This window comes from Cotesia typhae, unplaced genomic scaffold (genome assembly GCF_013202065.1).
Source record: "Cotesia typhae breed Kobodo isofemale line unplaced genomic scaffold, CoteBio_Ctyphae contig_5, whole genome shotgun sequence".
NCBI lineage: Eukaryota > Metazoa > Arthropoda > Insecta > Hymenoptera > Braconidae > Cotesia > Cotesia typhae.
Genome location: NW_027423757.1, coordinates 7949618 through 7970661, shown reverse-complemented (window position 1 = coordinate 7970661; position 21044 = coordinate 7949618). Strand labels below are relative to the sequence as shown.

At 28.0% G+C, this 21044-nt stretch overlaps 5 protein-coding genes across 7 annotated transcripts; 4 read left to right on the top strand and 1 right to left on the bottom strand.

The window, feature by feature from the left end:
- Positions 1–622: 622 nt before the first annotated feature.
- LOC141530923 (organic cation transporter protein-like) lies at positions 623–3363 on the top strand. Of its 3 annotated transcripts, XM_074248316.1 has the most exons (7): positions 624–1126; positions 1220–1356; positions 1438–1674; positions 1760–2018; positions 2099–2267; positions 2392–2711; positions 2789–3363. In XM_074248316.1, exons 2-7 carry the CDS (start codon positions 1333–1335, stop codon positions 3298–3300), a joined length of 1521 nt encoding a protein of 506 aa, XP_074104417.1. In that variant the 5' UTR covers positions 624–1126; positions 1220–1332; the 3' UTR covers positions 3301–3363. The 3 variants fall into 3 exon arrangements, with proteins under 3 accessions (XP_074104416.1, XP_074104415.1, XP_074104417.1); XM_074248315.1 differs by having other exon boundaries at positions 623–1356; positions 2141–2267; XM_074248314.1 differs by having other exon boundaries at positions 623–1356.
- A 704-nt stretch (positions 3364–4067) lies between these two features.
- On the top strand, positions 4068–6062 carry LOC141530373 (organic cation transporter protein-like). Its single transcript, XM_074247432.1, has 6 exons — positions 4068–4232; positions 4309–4548; positions 4616–4874; positions 4955–5123; positions 5201–5499; positions 5584–6062. Exons 1-6 carry the CDS (start codon positions 4068–4070, stop codon positions 6060–6062), a joined length of 1611 nt encoding a protein of 536 aa, XP_074103533.1.
- A 392-nt stretch (positions 6063–6454) lies between these two features.
- Positions 6455–9462, top strand: LOC141530900 (solute carrier family 22 member 1-like). Its single transcript, XM_074248281.1, has 6 exons — positions 6455–6707; positions 6783–7012; positions 7079–7337; positions 7431–7599; positions 7722–7999; positions 8079–9462. The coding sequence occupies exons 3-5, from the start codon at positions 7274–7276 to the stop codon at positions 7723–7725; spliced, it is 237 nt and encodes a 78-aa protein (XP_074104382.1). The 5' UTR covers positions 6455–6707; positions 6783–7012; positions 7079–7273; the 3' UTR covers positions 7726–7999; positions 8079–9462.
- Positions 9463–12451: 2989 nt separating this feature from the next.
- Positions 12452–14864, top strand: LOC141530919 (organic cation transporter protein-like). The gene is made up of 6 exons (XM_074248310.1): positions 12452–12677; positions 12739–12978; positions 13063–13321; positions 13405–13573; positions 13719–14011; positions 14089–14864. The coding sequence occupies exons 1-6, from the start codon at positions 12516–12518 to the stop codon at positions 14583–14585; spliced, it is 1620 nt and encodes a 539-aa protein (XP_074104411.1). The 5' UTR covers positions 12452–12515; the 3' UTR covers positions 14586–14864.
- Positions 14865–15517: 653 nt separating this feature from the next.
- Positions 15518–17940, bottom strand: LOC141530485 (protein FAM50 homolog). The gene is made up of 5 exons (XM_074247610.1): positions 17786–17940; positions 16773–17471; positions 16421–16575; positions 16226–16338; positions 15518–16151 (listed from the first exon to the last, which is right to left on the bottom strand). The coding sequence occupies exons 2-5, from the start codon at positions 17446–17448 to the stop codon at positions 16031–16033; spliced, it is 1065 nt and encodes a 354-aa protein (XP_074103711.1). The 5' UTR covers positions 17449–17471; positions 17786–17940; the 3' UTR covers positions 15518–16030.
- Between the last annotated feature and the right edge of the window lie 3104 nt (positions 17941–21044).

Sequence of the window (21044 nt, the reverse complement as noted above, 5' to 3'; positions counted from 1 at the left end):
CGAGTGTAATAAAATCAAAGAATGATCAAAATAAAATAAAAAATATAAAAAGTCAAAGTTTACTTTTTATAAAAACAAATACTATTAATTTGACATATTTTTTTTTATAAATAGAAAAAGCATTTTATGTCTACGACAAAACGTCAGTAGTTGCTAGAGTAATATAGTACACTATGACGGTAATAGGATAAAATACAATGGGAATTTTACTTTATAAATCATTAAGGTTTAGAAGAAGTAAATTAGTATATGATTTACAAAAACATAACTAAATATTTGTATAAGATTTAATAATGAATACGTTATAACGACTAGACAGTACTATTTATAAAATTGATAAAAATTGAATTCATTACTTGTGATGAAACTGTTTAAATTATAAATTACAAATCATTAACTTATTATTTTTGGAATTAAAATGCCATAAAATGGATTTTATTGCTATCAAATCTCAAGAGATCATATGACGTTGTGATAAGCAACAACGTTTCATATCGTCTTATATAATAAAAAAAGTATCATGATATTCTTGGATAAATAAAGTAAATAAAATTTACACTTTATATTAGATGAAATCAATTAAATTCATGAATGGAGTATCATAAACTTATATTCTCTTCTGAAAAGTAATTAGGAACATATTGAAAATAGAACAAACATCAATAATAATCGTTTTATTAATACGTGTCTTTCATAATATTTTTTTATGTTTATATTATTATTAAACTGTTTTATTTGGTGGGAATTGTCATAAACTACAAAAAATTAAATGTTCTAATACGTGTACTATCTCTAATTGAAGTATTGTCTTAGTGAATTTAAAAGAGTTCTAAAAAAGTATTTAGCTAATAATTTTAATAGAAAAGGTTCGTCGGATTTTTTTGTGTCGGTTAAAATTCATAGTAGTTAACTCGGGGGTTAAATGGTCTCAGAACATTTAGTGGGAGACAGAATCTTGCAGCAACTCTTTGTGATCGAGCTTAAGTGAATACGAGCGACTTGCAGAGCTTCGATGTTAAAAAATATTATGGTTGTAGATAAATAAAATCTTATTGTATATAAAGTTGACGATTTGTTCATTTAATAAAATTAATTTCAAATGTGATTTTTTTTATCTAATAATTAAGTACGTAAAATAAATCAAGTTAATATATTATATAAAGTAATAAAAGTTATATAACAGTTAAATAAACAATGAAGAATAATGAAAAAAATTTAGCACGAGAGAAGTGTCTTCTCCAAGCTGTTGATGAACTAGGCCAAGGCTCGTCATTAGTTTGGATTGTTTTTATCATTAATCTTTTTACATTACAATTGTTTGGATTAAATTCTATGGCCTATGTTTTTATTGCAGAGGTTTGTGCATTTTTTTTTTTAATCTATTTTTGAAAGAATTTTGAATTATTGCTAAATACTTCGTGTTGTTTATCTGAGTAGATACCCGAGTTTCGCTGCTTTATTCCTGAACTATCGGATGCAAATTGGACGACGGATCAAATAAATGATATTTCTATTTTTGATACTTGCCAGCGCTATGATCATAATCATACTCATCTAGCGAATTTGGGCTATGACAGATCTATAAAATTCGTCGAAGAATTAGAATTTTTGCCGAACATAATTTCTTGTTCTTCATTCACTTTTGATAATGAAAGATCAACAATTGTTGATGAAGTATGTAATCAATGTAAAATGCCACGACATGTAGCTTTAGCATATTTTGACTGATTATAAATTTTCTTTTCTTTTTGTTTGATAGTGGGAACTGGTATGCGAAAAAAAATTGTATCGAGCAACCACATTCTTACTTTACGCATTAGGAATTACTTGTGGTTCTGGAATTTTGGGTATTTATGCGGACACATACGGAAGAAAGAAATCATTGGTCATCAGTATAGTATTACAAGTTATTGCTGGACCAGCAAGTGCATTAGCCCCTTGGTTCTGGGCATATTCTCTTTGTAGGTTTATTACTGGAATAAGTACTGGAGGGATGTATTCTTCTGCATTCACTATCCGTAAGAAAATTATAGCTTGACTGTAATACGCTTTGGTGAAATAATGGAAATAGTATAATAAATTAACTCAAATGTTTCAGTATCAGAAATTGCAAAAGATAAAAGAAGAAAAATTTTTGCAGCTTCTATCGATTCAACATTTTCAATTGGAATTTTTTGCCTCATCGGTATAGCTCATTTTTTAACTAACTGGCGGCAAATACAATTTGGAATATCATGTTTCTTAATTCCGATAATTGTTCTTATTTGGTGAGTTTTACGTACTTCAATACTTTTGGTAAAATTTATTTATTTATTTTTTAAGTATCAAGCTTAACATTGTTTTCGATAAATTGGTTACTTAATTACCATAACTTATTATTATTATTTTTAGGTTCATTCCAGAGTCGCCAAGATGGTTAATATCGCAGAATCGTTATGATGAAGCTCAAAAAATAATTGAAAAATATCACAAATCATTTGCATTGACACTGAGTTCCTCTGAAGAGAATAAAAAAAAAGAATCCCAATTATCATCGGTTGCAAATATTCCTGTAATTAAAAATATTCTTGTCACCCCGAAAAAAGAGGGGAGCTTTTTCAGGCGTAATTTTGGAAGCTTAGGGATTTTGCTAACAACTTCCGATCTAAGAAGAAAAATTTTATTCATGTACTTTTCATATTACGTTACCACGGTAGTAAGTTTGTCACTAGGTAAGAATTCACACTTTTCTAATTTCCTAAAAAAATTTAAATTTAATAATTAAATAAATATTATTTATTATTTTCAGTTTTCAGTATCGATAACTTCAAAGCAGATCGCTATATTTACATGTCAGTAGTAGCGCTTAATGAAATAATTGCACACATGACGATTTTAGTAATTCTCATGTTTGTGAGCCCTCGAAGACTACTGGTTATCGTATACATGGTTGGGGCCGTTTTGACAATTTCTATTTTGGCTGCTTCAGAGGAAAATAAAACTATGATTATGGGACTAGCATTGGCTGCTAGATTTTGCACATCGGCGAGTTTTACGATTAATTTAGTACTTAATACAGAATTATTTTCCAGTAATGTCAGAAATACTGCCTTGGGAACTTGTGTTGTAACGGGTCAACTTGGATCGTTGACGACTCCATATATTGTTGACATACTAGGAAGCATTGCATTTTGGGCGCCAACAACTCTTTGCAGTGTTTTATTCCTCTTGGCTAGTCTTTTTGGCCTTATTTTACCTCGACCGAAACTTGAAGAAGAAGAAAATCCACTGGGTGTGAAAGAAGATGTAACTAAATCTTAGCGAAATTTTAGTGTAATTTATTTACATTATATAATAAAAAAATTTTTAATTTACAAGTTATAATTCAAGTTTATGAAAATATTCCAATTCTTAACTTAAAAAAAAAATAATGAATTATAAAACTCAATAACAACTTTTGAAAAAAAAATTTTTTCCGTACAGTATCTAGAAAGTTAAATCAATAAATTGAAAGAACTTTTAGAAAATAACTTCTCAATTATATAAATGATTTAAAAAATAAACGACTATTATTTTGATAATAAAATCTATTTTTAGTGATTAAATTGACTAAATTATTTGCTACATCATTAATTTTTTTCTGTACACAAGAGATAAAAAATCTTCTAAAATTAAAAAATGTTCCACAAAAATGATTCTAAATTATGATAACACTTGATGGTTTGTGTAATGTAAGATTAAAAAAAAATACTATGATATCTTTAACAATAAAATAAACAAAAGTGGTTTAGGCCACTAATTATCATAAAAAAAAATCACTCTTGTATTTGACTGAAAAACACCCATAATCATACTCTCTAATATTTTTAAATATAACGGAAAGCACAATTAGTAGCATAATTTTTTATCATCTTCAACACGTTTGTTATTGAAGTGTTTTAATTAAATAAAAAATGTATTAAAATAAGAATAATTGAAAGTATAAATTAAATTTTGAAACCTTATTCTAGATATTTTATAAGTGTTAATTTATAATTTAATAAAAAACGTCACTTGTGATACGATAATTTAAGAAAGTATACAGAACGATGGAAAATAAAGGAAGAAATAAAATACAAGAAGAATGTCTTTTGCAAGCAATTGATGATATGGGCGGAAGATCTTCTAAACTTCTTTGGATTATTTTTATCGTTAATTTCTTCACGTTACAACTGTATGGTAATAATTCTATGTCTTATGTTTTCATCTCTGAGGTAAGTCTCAATTTTCGGAGAAATTTATAAATTTTAAGCTAAAATGATATTTTTTCTATGATGATTGTCCAAAAAGGTACCTGAATTTCATTGCTCTATTCCCGAATTGACAAATGCAAATTGGACGACTGATCAAATTAATGAAATCGCCATTGTTGATCCATGTAAGCAATATAAATTAAACTATACACATCTCGCGAATTTGGGATATGACAACGCATTAGAATTTGTAAAAGAATCTGAATTTTTACCGAGTGTAGAGTCTTGCACTTCTTTTACGTTCAATGAAAGTGTGCGTTCAACAATTGTCGATGAGGTATTTATTTAAGTTATCAAATTATAGTCGTTTTATTTATTAAAAAAAATGTTTTTTTGTTAAATAGTGGGAATTGGTTTGCGAAAAAAAATTGTATCGAGCAAACACATTTTTAGTCTACTCATTAGGCGTAATGGTAGGCTCAGGAATATTGGGCACAATTGCAGATAAATACGGCCGAAAAAATTCATTAATTATCAGTATAGTATTACAAGTAATTGCGAGTCCTGCGAGTGCATTGGTACCATGGTTTTGGATGTTTATTATTTGTAAATTTTTTATTGGGATGAGTACTGGTGCCATGTATTCATCATCTTTCACTATTTGTAAGATAAATAATTTAAAACCAAATTTAAAAATAGTCATGATTATAAGCGCAATTAAATTACGATATTTTATTTTATAGTATCAGAAGTTGCGACGGGAAATATAAGAAAAGCATGTGCAGGTATTCTAGATGCGTCTTTTTCGATTGGAACGTTTTTTGTTATAGGAATGGCATATTATTTACAAACTTGGCGACAATTGCAACTAGGAATATCTTGTTCATTGATCCCAATAGTTTTACTTATTTGGTAAGACTATTTTAATTAAAATCATTTAATTCTATATTATGTAATTAATAATAATTGTACATAATGATTTTTGTTAGGTTTCTACCTGAATCTCCAAGGTGGTTGATTTCACAGAATCGTTTTGATGAAGCTCAAAAAATAATTGAAAAATACCACAAATCATTTGTAATGACGCCGAATAATAGTATAGAAGATTCAAAAACTGACGATAAATTTTCACTATCAAAATTCCCGAATGTAAAACAAGAAAATAAAGGATTCTTTCACCGCAACGTTGAAAGTTTGCGAATTTTATTAACGCAGTCGGATTTAAGGAAGAAAATTTTGATTATGTACTTTTCATACTACGTAACTGCGGCAACAAGTTATGCACTCAGTAAGAAATTAAAATAATAATTTTTTATCTAAATTTATAAATAATAAATTAATTTAACCTTTTATTATTTTTTTTTTTTTTTAGTTTTCAGTATTGATAACTTCAAATCAGACCGCTATGTGTACATAGCAATATTAGCTTTTAATGATATAATAGCACACTTGTCTATTTTAGTAATCTTACTTTATCTAAGCGGTCAAAAAGCACTCATTATGACACATTCAATTGCATCCCTTTTAATGATTACAATTTTTGCAATTCCCGAAGATAATAAAAATATTATCATGGGACTCGCATTAGCGGCTAAATTTTGTACTGCAACAAGTTTTACTGCTAACTTGGTTCTTATCTCAGAATTATTTCCGACCAATGTTAAAAATACTGCTTTAGGAACGTGTGTTGTAATGGGGCAAGTTGGGTCAATGACGTCGCCGTATATTGTCGACGTACTTGGAAGTATTGTATGGTGGGCTCCAACAACTCTTTGTAGTACTTTGTCGCTAATGGCGGGTCTTCTTTGTCTTACAATACCAAGAACAAAAATCAATGATGAGAGTAGATAATTTATATTTTATAACTTAGTATTTAATAAAAACAAAAAAATATTCTAATATGAATAATTACATTTAATTTAATTCAACCATTTTTTTTTTTTGTTATAACAAAGTTCAAGATATATATACTCACAGATATTTCTGTATATATTTAATAAATAAAAAATGTAAATTTCAAGGTACATATATTTATTTCCTTCATTTTTTTGTGATGATTAATGATATTTTTGACTTTCCTTGGTATGTATATTACTTAAATTAATAATATTGACTAAATGAATTATACATTCACGACGGAAGAAATTATTTTAAGCAATTTAAAGTGGGGATAAGCACTTGTTGCGCTTGACGCTGATTTTTTATCGTCTTATGACTGAGATTATTGAAAGAATTAAGCTGATTATTATTCTGTTAAAAAAAATTGGGCAAAATTTTTGCTGCTAACAAATATCGATGAAATCAGTGGTGAAAAAAAAATAAAATTCAATAAATAATGGAGAAAACGAACGGACATTGGTGCGAGAAAAGTGCCTGTTGCAAGCGGTGGATAAACTAGGAGAAGGATCAAAAATAGTTTGGATTATTTTTTTCATAAATATTTTTACGTTAATTTTGCATGGATTAAATTCTATGTCCTATATCTACATTGCTGAGGTATGTTAAAAAATTTGAAGAAGCTATTTTATTTTTAATAAATATTCAATAGTCTGCATTTTTAAAAAATACCAGAGTTTCAATGTTCTATCCCCGAATTGAAAAATGCAAATTGGACGGAAAAGCAAATTAATGAAATCTCGATAGTTAATTCATGCCAAAAATATGATTATAATTACACACATTTAGCAGCTTTGGGCTACAATAAAACTGCAAAGTATGTAAAAGAATTAAAACTTCCGAGTACAACGTCTTGTGAATCGTTTATATTTGATGATAGTGTACGCTCAACAGTTGTTGATGAGGTAAGGTTCTTCATTTACTTATAGATATTTATATCGTAATTTAATTGAACTTTTTTAATCTTATAGTGGCAATTAGTGTGTGACAAAAAATTACACTGGGCAAATACATTTTCAGTGTACGCAGCTGGCGTGATTATTGGTTCGGCATTTTTTGGAACATTTGCAGATACATATGGGCGAAAAAATTCTTTGATTATCAGTATAATACTGTAAATTATTTCTGGACCCGTCAGTGCATTAGTAACGTTGTTTTGGGTCTATATGGCTTGCAGATTCTTTATCGGAATGAATCTCGGTGGAATGTTTTCATCAGCATATACCATTTGTATGGAAAAATTTATATTCTGCTTTTGGCTCACTAATTTAACAAAAAGATTACTTGATATTATTTGATAAGAACATTCATATAAAATTGTAGTATCAGAAATTGCGAAAGGTAGAAGAAGAGAAGTATATATCAGTCTCCTCGATGCTGTCTTCTCAATCGGAACTTTTTTTCTGATTGGTATGACTTATGTATTACCGACATGGAGACAATTGCAATTGGGGATATCATGTTTTATTATACCGATGGCTATTTTAATTTGGTAAATATAATAATTATGCTTTATTAAAAATCACTAAAAAATTTTGCCTTTTTCGTTTTTTCAATTTTTTAAAAAATTTTTTCTGAGGATAGTTATTTATTAATAAAAAATACTTTTTTTAGGTGAATACCTGAATCACCTCGATGATTAGTATCACAAAACCGTCATGATGAAGCTCAGAAGATAATTGAAAAATATTGCGGATCACTTGAGATACCACCAATGTCAACTGTGGAAAATTCAACAATTAATTTCAAATCATCTTCATTAAATAAGAAAAAAGAAAAATTTTTCTACCGTAATTTTGAAAGTATCAGAATTCTGTTTACAGATTTTAAAAAAAAAATTTTAATTATGTATTTTATTTGCTATGTGACGGCAGCAGTCTGTTATTCACTCAGTAAGAATTCCTAAAAATTTTCTTTAAAATTTATATTATGTAAAATTGCTTTTTTAAACATTCATTTCATAATTTTCAGTTTTCAACGTTGACAATTTTAGTACAGACCGCCACTTTTTTATGATAGTAGTAGCAGTTGAAGAAATAATAGCGCATTTAACAATTTTAGTAGTTTTTATATTTTTGAGCAGTCGAAAATCACTGGCTTTAGCTTATCTCAGTGGTTCTATTTTGCTAATTTTAATTCTGGTTGTTCCTGTAGAAAATAAAAAAGTAGCCATGGGTTTAGTACTAGCTACTAAATTTTTTGTAGAAACAACTTTTACGTCTTCTATAGCATTAAATTCAGAATTGTTTCCTAGCAATATCCGAAATACTGCTCTCGGAACTTGCGTGGTAATGGAACAAATGGGCTCTTTAACTGCTCCGTATATTGTTGACTTACTTGGAGATGTTGTTTGGTGGGCTCCGACACTTCTTTGCAGTATTTTATGTCTTTTAGCTGGATTATTTTGCTGTATTATACCTCCAACAAACGTAAGTGATGAAAATAAATCAAAAATTAATAAAAAAGATTCGGCAGCGGATTGAAATTTGGATAAAAATGACTAGTATTGAACAAAATGACAAAAAATCATATCAATATAGATAATAAAGATGAAATAAGAAGAAAAAGAGCCATTCGGCAGCCGAAATGGAAGTAGATTTCATTTTATCACTTATTAATCAAAAATACAATTAGATTAAAGTATGATGTATATTGTAATCATTGTAATCAAAGTTTACACAGTTATTATATAAAATTCAATCTCATCGAAACTAGATTTTTACAAAACTAGGTAAAAACAATAACTTTTCGATATTTGGAAATCGTTAATTTTCTATGAAATCTACTAAAACGAGTGCAACAGCAAATTTCATATTTGGCATAGCGGAATAGGACTTAATTTTAAGACTACACATATGATTTGGTACTCAAATTAACGCTTATTTAAAGCACTTTCAAATGCAGTTTACAGAGATTCAATAAGTTATTCCATTCATAAGTTATTCGAGTTAGAAAGTGAAGAAATATGAATTTTTATGATTTTGAAAATTTTGAAATCTTGGCATTTCTAAATTACTTGACCGATTAAGCTCATCTTCGAACTTAACTTCGGTATCTATCTGTAGAATAAGTATGTTGAGTTTGGTAAAGATCCGTTATAAATTGGTGACGCTATCGTCGTGACAAGCTGCGTTATATCGTATATATATATATATATATATATTAGGGTGGGTCAAAAAAATCGAATAATTTATTTTTGACTTTATACTCTGAAAAATAGGTTCGTAGACACCTAAAAAGAATTCTCTCCAAGTATAAGCTCTTAATTATAACGGGAAGGTCCTCCGCTTTGCGGGTTTCTATTTTTTTCGAATAATCAGATAAAAAAATTTATATCTCGCTTCCAACTGCTTGGAAAAATATTCCATGGCATAGATTTTGTGAGAAATTGAATGCTTTACAAAAAGGTCTCTTATGACTTTTTCAAAAACTCAACCGATTAAAAGATATTCATAGTTGAAGTTTGGCTATTTTAAGGAAAATATTCGTTTTTATTATGAATTTTATAAGTCGATGAAAAAAATTATTTCGGATTGCGGAATTCATGATTTTGTAGGAAATTTACTGCTCTACAAAAATGGTCTCTTATGATTTTTGATTAAGTGAAGCCGTTACGAGATATTCATCGTCAAACATTAACGAATATCAATATTTCCAGTTTTTGATCAATAATTCGATAAATTTTAATTTAAACTATGAGTTTCAGGAAAATTTACATAAATTTGAGTTTCGATTGATAAAGAAATGTTATAAACAATTTTTTTAATATTGTTTTCAGTCTTGAGCTTGTTTGATTGCATTAAAACAAGAAATTAGAGCATTTTTTCGACATATAGCCAATGATTAGTTTAATTTGAAGTGAATGACATATTTCTTTGTCAAATTTAATATGAAAAGTATTGAATCAAGTGAGAAACAACCAGTATTTAACTTTTTTATAGATAAATTTTTTATTGAATTATCAATTGCAATATAATTGTCTATATTTTTAACATAACAGTACGCTATTACTATAAATAATTTCTTTTATTACAATTTGGGAATGTTTTTGATGTTCTTTGACAACTTGCAATAAGTACTGGAATTGTTCTTCATTTTTTGTCAAGCATTGATTATATTCACTGACTAATGCAACAGCTCGCTCTGCTGAATCATTGACAACTTTTAGTTGTTGAAAGTATTCTTTATTTTCGAGATAACTCTCATTAGTAGGCCATAATTCAACATCGACATCAAGAAAGTCATACGGTAGATCGAAGATTTTGAAAAGATTTAATGACTTTTTAGACACAAAGTCACTCAGAGTTCTCTGCGCCAATGAATTCAAATCTTTTTAGCAATTACAAATCTTTTAGCTTTAGAATCTGTACCTTCACGAGTATTAACAGCTTCAACAATACTTTTTTACTTCTAATGGAACGCCATCGTCAAACAGTGATAAAATGGCAAGTTCATCGCTCAAATACCATAAGTGCGAAATCATTTTTTCACACGTAGCTGAAGAAATCAAAGGATTGATATGTTTGTACTCCAATAAATTTTTCATAAACTGCAAGTCATGATAAGCAGCAGTTGTTGCAGAAGTTGATGAAAACCAAGCTTTTAAATACAATGTGACTATAAAAATACAGAAATGACGAAGACCATGCAATTCTTTCTGAGAGAGTTTGAATTCATCTCTGAATAGATACATTTTCAAACTATAAATGGCCTTAGCCATCCATCTAGCATGATGAACAGCACCAGGACGTTTGAAAGAAATCTTTTCTTGAGGCATTTCTCCAAGGAAAATCAATGATAATTCCAATAATTCTTTATCTAACTTATTATAACATTTCTTTATCAATCGAAACTCAAATTTATGTAAATTTTCCTGAAACTCATAGTTTAAATTAAAATTTATCGAATTATTGATCAAAAACTGGAAATATTGATATTCGTTAATGTTTGACGATGAATATCTCGTAACGGCTTCACTTAATCAAAAAATCATAAGAGACCATTTTTGTAGAGCAGTAAATTTCCTACAAAATCATGAGTTCCGCAATCCGAAATAATTTTTTTCATCGACTTATAAAATTCATAATAAAAACGAATATTTTCCTTAAAATAGCCAAACTTCAACTATGAATATCTTTTAATCGGTTGAGTTTTTGAAAAAGTCATAAGAGACCTTTTTGTAAAGCATTCAATTTCTCACAAAATCTATGCCATGGAATATTTTTCCAAGCAGTTGGAAGCGAGATATAAATTTTTTTATCTGATTATTCGAAAAAATAGAAACCCGCAAAGCGGAGGACCTTCCCGTTATAATTAAGAGCTTATACTTGGAGAGAATTCTTTTTAGGTGTCTACGAACCTATTTTTCAGAGTATAAAATCAAAAATAAATTATTCGATTTTTTTGACCCACCTAATATATATATATATATATATATATATATATATATATATATATATATATATATATATATATATATATATATAAACTTTTGAACCATATGTATTTTCTGACTCAGCTCGTCGAGTTAAGTCGGAATATAGCAAAATTTTTCAAAAGTTCCGTCATGAGAACCAATGCAATAGTTAGATTTCTATGAAATCTACTAAAAACTATGATTACTATCATGATGGGAATTATTTAAAGAATGGTTGCATAGTTTCATCTTAAATATTGTGATAAGAAAATAAATAATAGAATTTTAATAAATAACATTCTATATAAAATAAATTAATCAATAAATTTATGTAGTAGATATCTTGAACAAAATGTAAATCACAAAAATTTTTTGTGCAAACGCTTCGAATACTGTTTATTGTTTTATTTTTAAAATAAAAACATTGAATAATGAAATATCTAAACATATGGTTATAATTATATAAACATTCGTAAATATAAATAATTTAAACGAAAAAAAAAAGTATTATCCAGCTGATAAAAATGAGAAATTATTAGCTACTTATGTATTTTAATTAAAAGATAATAAAATAAATTTAATGATGAAAGGTTTTTCTAAAACTCATTGAGCTAAATAATATATGTCATTTTTTGTTATCTCCAATATGCATTTATTTATACTAAAAATGTTATTTTTAAAATGTATTTTTGTGTATTCGTATCAATAAATATACATCAAAGCGTTACAAAAAGTAGGGATTCGCACCTGTTGGTCATGAAACTGAAGTATAATTTTCTGATAAACAATATTAAGAGCATAAAGACATTATAATAATTGTGGTCATTTAAGCTATCTGTTGAATCAGTATCAACTTTTCATATAAATGTTTTATGAGTTTTCGTAAAATTTTTTTAAAATACCTAATAGTTTATAAAATACGCGCCAATGTTGAAAATTGTGATGCAATAGTTTTAATTAATTTTTGATAAACTGAAAAAATTGCATAATCAATGGAAAATAACGAAAAGAATTTAGCAAGAAAAAAATGTCTTTTGCAAGCGGTGGATAAATTAGGCCAAGGATCCAAACTCATGCGAATAATCGTCACAATTAATCTTTTTACATTATTATTATTTGGACTCAATTCCATATCATATATCTTCATTGCCGAGGTTTGTAAAAATTTTATTTTATAAATTTATGATAATAAATCTGTTTATTCACTTAAAACAGAAAACTAACTTCCAATGCTCGATTCCTGAGCTAGTAAAAGCAAATTGGACAATAGATCAAATTGATGACATTTCACCTGATGATCCGTGCCGAAAATACGATCATAATTATACACATTTAGTAAAATTGGGTTATAATAAAGCATTAAAATTCGTAAAAGAATCGGAATTTTTACCGAACACAGTTTCTTGTCCGTCATTCATTTTCAATAATCGTGAACGCTCAACAATTGTTGATGAAGTATGTATTTAAATTTTAATGTTGTAAATTATAATTTATGATTTATAGATAATGATTGATTAACTAAATTTGTTTGTTCATTAGTGGGAATTAGTTTGTGATCAAAAAGTATATCGAACATACACGTTTTTGGTGTACTCATTGGGCATCGTTTTTGGCGCAGCTATTGTAGGTATATGTGCAGATAAATATGGCCGTAAAACATTATTGATGATCGGTATAACATTGCAAATCGCTTCTGGACCTGCAAGTGCATTAGTACCTTGGTTTTGGACTTTTTTGCTGACTAGGTATCTAGCAGGAGTGAGTACGGGTGCGATGTTTACAGCAGCATACACAATTTGTAAGAAAAAATGGACAATTTTCTCTTAAATCTTTGTAAAAAATTAATTTTCGTCTCTCTAAAAAAAATATTAAAAATTTCAGTGTCAGAAATTGTGAAAAAAGATAAAAGAAAAGTATTGGTAGCTGGTCTTAATTCGATGTTATCAATTGGAACTTTTTTTGTAATATGTATGGCCTATATTTTACCAAATTGGCGTGAATTGCAGTTGGGAATATCATGCTTCTTAATCCCTGTTTTAAGTCTTGTTTGGTAAGAACACAACATAAGACCAGTGAATTCCACTGAAACGTCAATTTATCATAACTATATATATATATATATATATATATATATATATATATATATATATATATATATATATATATATATATATATATAAACTTTTTTTTACTAGGCTTATACCAGAGTCACCAAGATGGTTAATATCGCAGAATCGGTACGACGAAGCTCAAAAAATAATTGAACGATATGATAAATCGTTTGTCGAACCACCGACTTACAGTATAGAGAATCCGACATTCAAGTTTTCAGCACCAAAATCTCTTGAAACAATAAAGAAAAATAAAGGTTTTTTCTATCGAACTTTTGAAAGTCTAATAATTTTGTTTACTACTTCAGATTTAAGAAGAAAAATTCTAGTTATGTTCTTTACATTCTACGTTACAATGATTGTTGATTATATACTCAGTAAGAATTGAATTTATTTTTTAATTTTTTTCAAGTGAATGAAAATTATCTAATCCACACATTTTTTGATATTCCAGTTTTTAGTGTTGACAATTTCAACTCGGACCAGTACATTTACATATCCATAGCAGCAATTAATGAAATTTTAACGAACATGACCATTTTAGTGGTCATGATTGTTTTAAACACTAGAGAATCGCTTATCATAGTTTACATACTCGTATTTTTCTTCATGATTACAATCACGGCGATTCCTATCGAAAATAAAAACATTATTATTGGATTAGCTTTAGCAGCAAAGTTTTGTAATTCAGCAAGTTTCACTGCCAATTTGGTATGGAATTCAGAGTCATTCCCCTCAAATATAAAAAGTATAGCTTTGGGATTGTGCATAGTTATGGGTCAAGTTGGGTCAATGACAGCACCATTTATTGTTGATTTACTAGGAAAGGTTGCATTATGGGTGCCTACCACGATTGGAAGTATTTTGGCTTTGATAGCTGGATTATTATGCTTCATACCTCAAACAGTACTTGATGATGAAAGTGAATTGAACGTACACAAAGAATTATAACAAGCACGTGATTAAAATTATAAATAAAATTAAATGTAATTTAAAAATTTTTTAAATTAAATTTTTATAATAAACTTGATACGTAAATAAATTCGGTTAGTTAATTTTTAAATTAACTTGACAGTTTGAAGATTTAATTTTTTATTTTAAATGTAAAATTCAAAATAGCGAATTTAGTTTAAAAAAATATAAGTTATCATTGTCATGAATTTTTATAATTTGTATTTAGTTGTAAGTATTATTATTTTTTATTTTTTTATTGTAAATAAAGTTGGTAAATTTATCAAATTTAATTTAATTATACCGAATAAATAGTTTGTTATTTTTACTGTCCTAAATTATTTTTAAATAATACTTATACTTTTTCTTAATTCAATATTTTTAAGTCTTTATTGATTTGATTGCCATAGTAACGTTATAACATATTATAATAAATAGAATACATGTAAGTAGTGTAGTTGTCCATTGTTATTTTATAAGACTGATCAAAGCTAAATTTTACGTAAGTTATTAAAGGAAAATGTCAAGTTTATGTAAAGCTGACAAAGACTGTGAAGATGATATTGAAAAGCAAATCCAATGTATTGAAAAACTTGATGAGTCTATAAATGATTTGGATTTGAAATTAAAGGCAAAAGTTATTTAATTATAAAAATTAATTTATATGTCTAACAGTTATTTCATACAAATTTCATTTCAGGAAGTGACAAATGAATTGTCGAATTTACAATTTAAGAATCACGAGATTTTAAAAGAATCAATGGCGTCGAATTTCGAAATTGGACGCTTGGCTGAAAATACCAATAAATATTTAAATTCATATTCAATTGATCTGTCACAAGAAAATTCATCTAAAAGTTCAAATATTTCATCAGAAAAATCTTCTCAAGATATATCTTGCATCATAAAAAATGTAAATAATTCTAAAATCATTACTGTTGATAATTTAAAATGAATATTTTATTGTATTTTTATCACCAGACTTCTATTTTTGATACACAAGTACTTTCAATCACTGACGAAGAAAAATTACAATTGAAATCATTGCTACATGATAATTCAGCAACTAATAAGTCTATTGAAACAATATTGGAACATAATTATGATAATAAACCAAACCCGTATAAGTTAGATGAAAAATCAATTAAGTTACTTGATGATATAAATAGAAAACTAGAGGTATATAAGCTTGATCATCTAAATGATGATCTTCCGATAAATAATTCTAACGATTTAAATAATTAACTTACTTTTATTTCAACACGAATTTTTGTAATCTTGTTTATGAATTTTGTTTTAGCTCTTAGAGAACCAGAATAAGAATAAAGAGTAATGAAGATTTAAATTTATTGCTTGAACCAGAAAAAATGTTCGATTACTTTAATTTTTTATGTACAAAATTGAATCTTGTATTTAAAATTATTGCTAATATATATAAAAAAAAACTATGATTTATCTTTCTTCTTATTCTTGTCAGAGATTGTATACTTATCATAACTCTTTGTCGGATCGAATGGCTCCCATCTGCTTGCTGGGAAGATGTGTTTATTTCTTTCGTACCAAGATCTGTAAAAAAAAAATATTTAGTATTTTTTATAAATTTATATAAATTAAAATTGAAAAAAATATTACTAAATTACCTGAGCAAAACTTTTCCCGCATGCGATTCCTCTGTCTCTACAGACGCGTCATGTAACATACGAATGTCATCATGTACATCAAATGTGAATAATGGTCCACTCTTTCCTCTCGCCTGGACATAGAAAATTATTCATATAATAAATTGCTTTCTTTAAATACATTAGTAGTAAGTTAGTAAGTTGTGTGTACTTTACCTTTGTCACGATAAAGTCATAAAATGTATAATGGTGAGGAAGAATTAAATCTTCTTTAACATACATCAGTTGATCAGCCATTACAGTCTTTAATTCACTGAATTCACGTCTCAGTACTTCCAAACAGCGTTGTAATAGTTGATAAATTGAATTCCCTGTATAAAATGCAAAACTAATACCAGTTAAAACATGTGATATTTTATTTTCTTAATTATTGATTTTTTTTATTTATATTAAAAAAATTAATTTTGACACAAAATAATTTAATGATTAATTTTATAAAATTTAAGAGCATAAAACATATTAAATAAAAAAAAATAAATAAATGAATTAAATTGGAGTAATTAATTACCTTTTTTCATAAAAACACTTCTCCTGTGTCCAGATCCATCCCAATAACTGAAAGTAATTTCAATTTCTTCCTCTTTCAAAGCATTTTGCTTCATAGCCCATTCTTGCCTCAACTCCTCTCGCAGACGGTTTTCTTCTTCTTCTCTTTCTCTGTCGGGCAAAAAACTTGTATCAACATCTGGATTCTTCTTGATCTTTTTAATTGGTTGGCAAGAATCTTGTGAATCATCATCTGATTTTTGAACTGCTTCGACTTCCTGTTTATCACCTTCATTATCATTAGACTCAGCTTCGTCTTCATCCTCATCCAAACTAAAAGAAAGCGCCTGTATCTGTCGTTTCTGTTTATTCTTTTCAGCCTGCTTGGCAGCCAACGCTCGTTCTTTTTCCTGCTCTTTCTCACGTTCCTTCTGAGCCAGTTTTCTTTCTCGTTCTCGCACAATATTCTCTTGCTTCGCTTTCATCTCATTGAGAGTAACCAGACCGATGGTCGATGTTTTAAGTTGTTGCTCGACTGCATTGTAGTGCGTAGCGAATTTATTTTCAATATTGTGAATTTTGAGATCATCCTCTATTTTTTTTTTACGCAATTCAATCTCTTGTTGAGCTATTTCACGTTTTTTCATTAACTGCATTGCTCTACCAGCTTCACTGGCAGCTCCTTTGTAATGCGCCATTGTTTTTTAATTATGTTCCAACACTTTAATAAAAATATGATCTTTATTAAAATTATATAAAGAAAACATAAAAAATTAACTACTGAAACAACAAAATTAAAAAAATTTTTTTCACAAATTAATTACAATAAACAAATGCTTCTAAAAATTTTCACTAGTAATTTTTATTAATTTTCACATGTGAAACTTTTTAATTAATTTTTTTTTTAATAATTTAATTGCTATAAAATTCCAAAAAAATGTTTAATATCTGTCAACTTCAGTGTTATATAATATTTTATTGTTTATTCAACATATTAATATAAATTATAAAACAAGAAAATAATAAATTACTTACATGTTACGAATAAAAAACTTTTCAAGGTCGATTACTGTAATACAATTGTAGTTTTAACAATTTATCTATTTTTTTAATTTATTAATGAATAAATAAAATTGTTAAAATGTCAACATAACCTTTTCTTATGTTGTTGATACTGGAGATAAAGTTGTCACGGAACGAAAGAAACGAAAGCAAATGCATTGATAATATTGTGAGAGTATTTTTCATCACATGGTAAATTAATTTATATTACCGATTGTACATACGAATTATAAATTTGTAATTATTTTTCTAATGGATTTTTATTATTATAAATTCTTATAAATATTAATCTATTAGTAATTTTAATTATTTAAACGATTTATATAACAATTTTTAAAAAAATTCAAATTTGCCGCGTCGGTATTGTAACAGCTAAGGCAGCTAAGATGGCGTCACTTGCATTCATTTCCGAGTGGAGATTTTCTGAGAAAGCGGGAACGCGTCGGACTTGGTAATAAAAGCGGTGTGCCGTACCACCAAACTGAAATAAATAATGATAAATTAAAACAGAGTTAGTTTTTCATTGTAATCAATGAAAATTTTTATTTTTCAAATGATCACTTGAGTGTTGGCTCAACTTCGAATAGTTGAAGAGCATTGTCATTGCAGCATAAAGAAATGTTTACTTTGACTGATTACATTTTCATCTTTATCAGCAGTGTTGTGCTGTTTTTAATTACCGGAATGTTCATCAAATGAATTGACATTGTAAAATTCTCTCATCACATTGTAAGTTAAAATATTTATAAATGATATAAACTTTTTATCTAATCGTAGTGGCTGTATACATTGATCTTTCATTATATGGCATATTATATTATTAAATTATTTAATTTCCACAACATGATTGTATTGAAATAGAGAAAATTATTTTTCTGGACGTGGAAAAATGTCAAGACAACTTTTATTTTAGAAAATAGCAATATTATGTACGTTCTTATCGACAGCTTATTCTTTTAGAATTCATTGGTGGTATAACCCTACCACAGATGGTGCTTTCATCTATGAAATTTATCGCAAAACATTTATAAGTAGAATAGAAATATTAATTTATACTAATAATTGTCTAACAAAAATAATTCAATACTATTGATTCACAACTCTTAATAATTTATTTGTTTATAAATTCATGTTGATTAAAATAAAACAAGGAAATATTCATAATCCAAGAAGATCTCTAGAGCTAGTAAATTTGATAAAATCAAAGAAATTAAAAAATTTATAAACTCTCAATCTGAACTTTATTCTAATTCTAAAAAAGTTAACTTATTTGATAATTTTTATTGAAAAGACTTTTATTAAAATTTATTCTTAAAATAGATTAAGTGTCTAATGAAGAGCACCTCAAGATCGTAGATTATTTAAGAACAATTAACAGTGAAAAAAAAAAAAAAAAAAAAAAAACGGATATAATCTTGACTGATAGTTCAAATTCTCTTCATTAAAACTTAACTAGGTAATCTATCCGATATCAAATTTCACAATTAAAATCATGTTAAATTAATAGCTTCTACTACTTATGAAAACAATGCATTTTTAGATCTGCTCGATAAATTTCAATCCTCTCAGAAGATATAAATTATCAGAAGAAATGAATCACTAATTGAGCTTTTCTGGAAGATTTTTAAAAATTATATACGAACCTCGGTAGAATACAGAAGAAAAAATTAAAGACATTTAGACGTAGATCTATAAGTTATGCCACAAATCGACCACTTCATTGATTATGTAATAGATCGGTGGTTCGCCAAGTGGTCTCACTCGTGAATCGTGATATCGTGAGGGCGTACGTACTTAATTTATAAAAAAAATAATTCCGTGATTGCGGTCTATCATTTATAACGAGGTTAGGGTTAACATGTGTATTACCTAAGAATATCATGTGTCTATGACATCCGTGATAAACAAAAATATTTTTATTACTCAAACTCGGAATACCGCTTTTTATTTGTTTATTTATACACTCCTAACTAAAAACTCATATTTTTAAATTAAATACAAATTACATATGTAATACATTATTATTACTGGTACAGAGCTGGGGAAAAAAAATAAATAGCAACTTTGTTTTACAAACAAAGAAGAAAAATTTAGTAAAAAAATTTACTGGAGGACAATAGAAGTACTTATGTCTAAGTTTAAAATAATAACTACAATGAAGCATTGAAATCGAATGGCCCGCATCAGGTTGATTGGAGAACCCCCACATCGATGATAGTACCCACTGTCAGTATATCAGAATAGGAAGACCAAACAGAACGTTTACAATATGCTGAAGAACCACAAGGGCCAGGATCCAGAGTGTAATACGACAGGGCTGCTGCTATATGTATGTATAATGTACCAAACAGTAGAAGTAGATAGATTATTCCAAGGGATGGAAGGAAAGCAAGCATCTGATCTGGAGTAAGCTCTTGCCGTGCCGATGGAACCAACAATAGAGGTGGGATGCTCATTTGTCTGCAGATATTGTTGTCTGTTCGGGTGGAAACATGATCCGCGTACTCTCTACCCCTCCATCACTTTAACACACATGCCCTTTTTATTTTATTCTTAAATTAAATGGCTGCTCTACGAATTAAAATTATTTTTCGTTCAGTAAACAATGCAGTCTAAAAAAGTGCAATAAATAAGCTTAATGAATATCAACAATTAGAGATTGTTGGAACAAAGCTACCTAATTTAAACTTAAACTGTTGAAACAGTGAAGAGTGATGGTTGAAGCCCAACGGAGTATTTACAATTTTAAAGAAATCGGTCAAGTATTATTAACAAAATAAAATAAAAGTATTTAAAAATTGGGCTGCTTCTTCGGAGAATCTGGAGAAGAGAAAGTGATGTGGGGTAAAGTTTTTAGCTCATTGGGCAAATGAACAAATTCGTGAGGACAGATTCGACGTCCCCGTATAGATTATTATACGTAGGGCCTTCGCGAGTGAAGAAGATACGTGTATATGTAAGGCAAAAAGGGAGAAGTGGACAGTGGACCTGATGTTTCAGTATACCCCGAGGACCACCAGGTATAAAGTATGTAGATTTACCATCAGGGAGACGAATACGATCGCTTATCTTGGCCATCGGAGTTCAGCTTCCTTATTAACAGATGATCGGGCACTAATTTTATAGACATATCGCTTGTATTATAATTTTATTTTTTGTATATTTTGTGCGATAAGTAACAATTCATATTTACGGATAAAAATAGTCGTCAAAAGTACCTAACAATCATAGT

Coding starts and splice junctions, on each gene's coding strand:
- LOC141530485 (XM_074247610.1), bottom strand. CDS start 17,448: ATGGCGCATTACAAAGGAGCTGCCAGTGAAGCTGGTAGAGCAATGCAG. Junction 16,339..16,420: donor ATGACTTTATCGTGACAAAG/GTAAAGTACACA, acceptor TTCTATGTCCAG/GCGAGAGGAAAGAGTGGACC. Junction 16,152..16,225: donor GCGGGAAAAGTTTTGCTCAG/GTAATTTAGTAA, acceptor TTTTTTTTACAG/ATCTTGGTACGAAAGAAATA.
- LOC141530919 (XM_074248310.1), top strand. CDS start 12,516: ATGGAAAATAACGAAAAGAATTTAGCAAGAAAAAAATGTCTTTTGCAA. Junction 12,979..13,062: donor GCTCAACAATTGTTGATGAA/GTATGTATTTAA, acceptor TTTGTTCATTAG/TGGGAATTAGTTTGTGATCA. Junction 13,322..13,404: donor TACAGCAGCATACACAATTT/GTAAGAAAAAAT, acceptor TAAAAATTTCAG/TGTCAGAAATTGTGAAAAAA.
- LOC141530923 (XM_074248314.1), top strand. CDS start 1,195: ATGAAGAATAATGAAAAAAATTTAGCACGAGAGAAGTGTCTTCTCCAA. Junction 2,019..2,098: donor TTCTTCTGCATTCACTATCC/GTAAGAAAATTA, acceptor CAAATGTTTCAG/TATCAGAAATTGCAAAAGAT. Junction 2,268..2,391: donor CCGATAATTGTTCTTATTTG/GTGAGTTTTACG, acceptor TATTATTTTTAG/GTTCATTCCAGAGTCGCCAA.
- LOC141530900 (XM_074248281.1), top strand. CDS start 7,274: ATGGCTTGCAGATTCTTTATCGGAATGAATCTCGGTGGAATGTTTTCA. Junction 7,338..7,430: donor TTCATCAGCATATACCATTT/GTATGGAAAAAT, acceptor ATAAAATTGTAG/TATCAGAAATTGCGAAAGGT.
- LOC141530373 (XM_074247432.1), top strand. CDS start 4,068: ATGGAAAATAAAGGAAGAAATAAAATACAAGAAGAATGTCTTTTGCAA. Junction 4,233..4,308: donor CTTATGTTTTCATCTCTGAG/GTAAGTCTCAAT, acceptor TTGTCCAAAAAG/GTACCTGAATTTCATTGCTC. Junction 4,549..4,615: donor GTTCAACAATTGTCGATGAG/GTATTTATTTAA, acceptor TTTGTTAAATAG/TGGGAATTGGTTTGCGAAAA.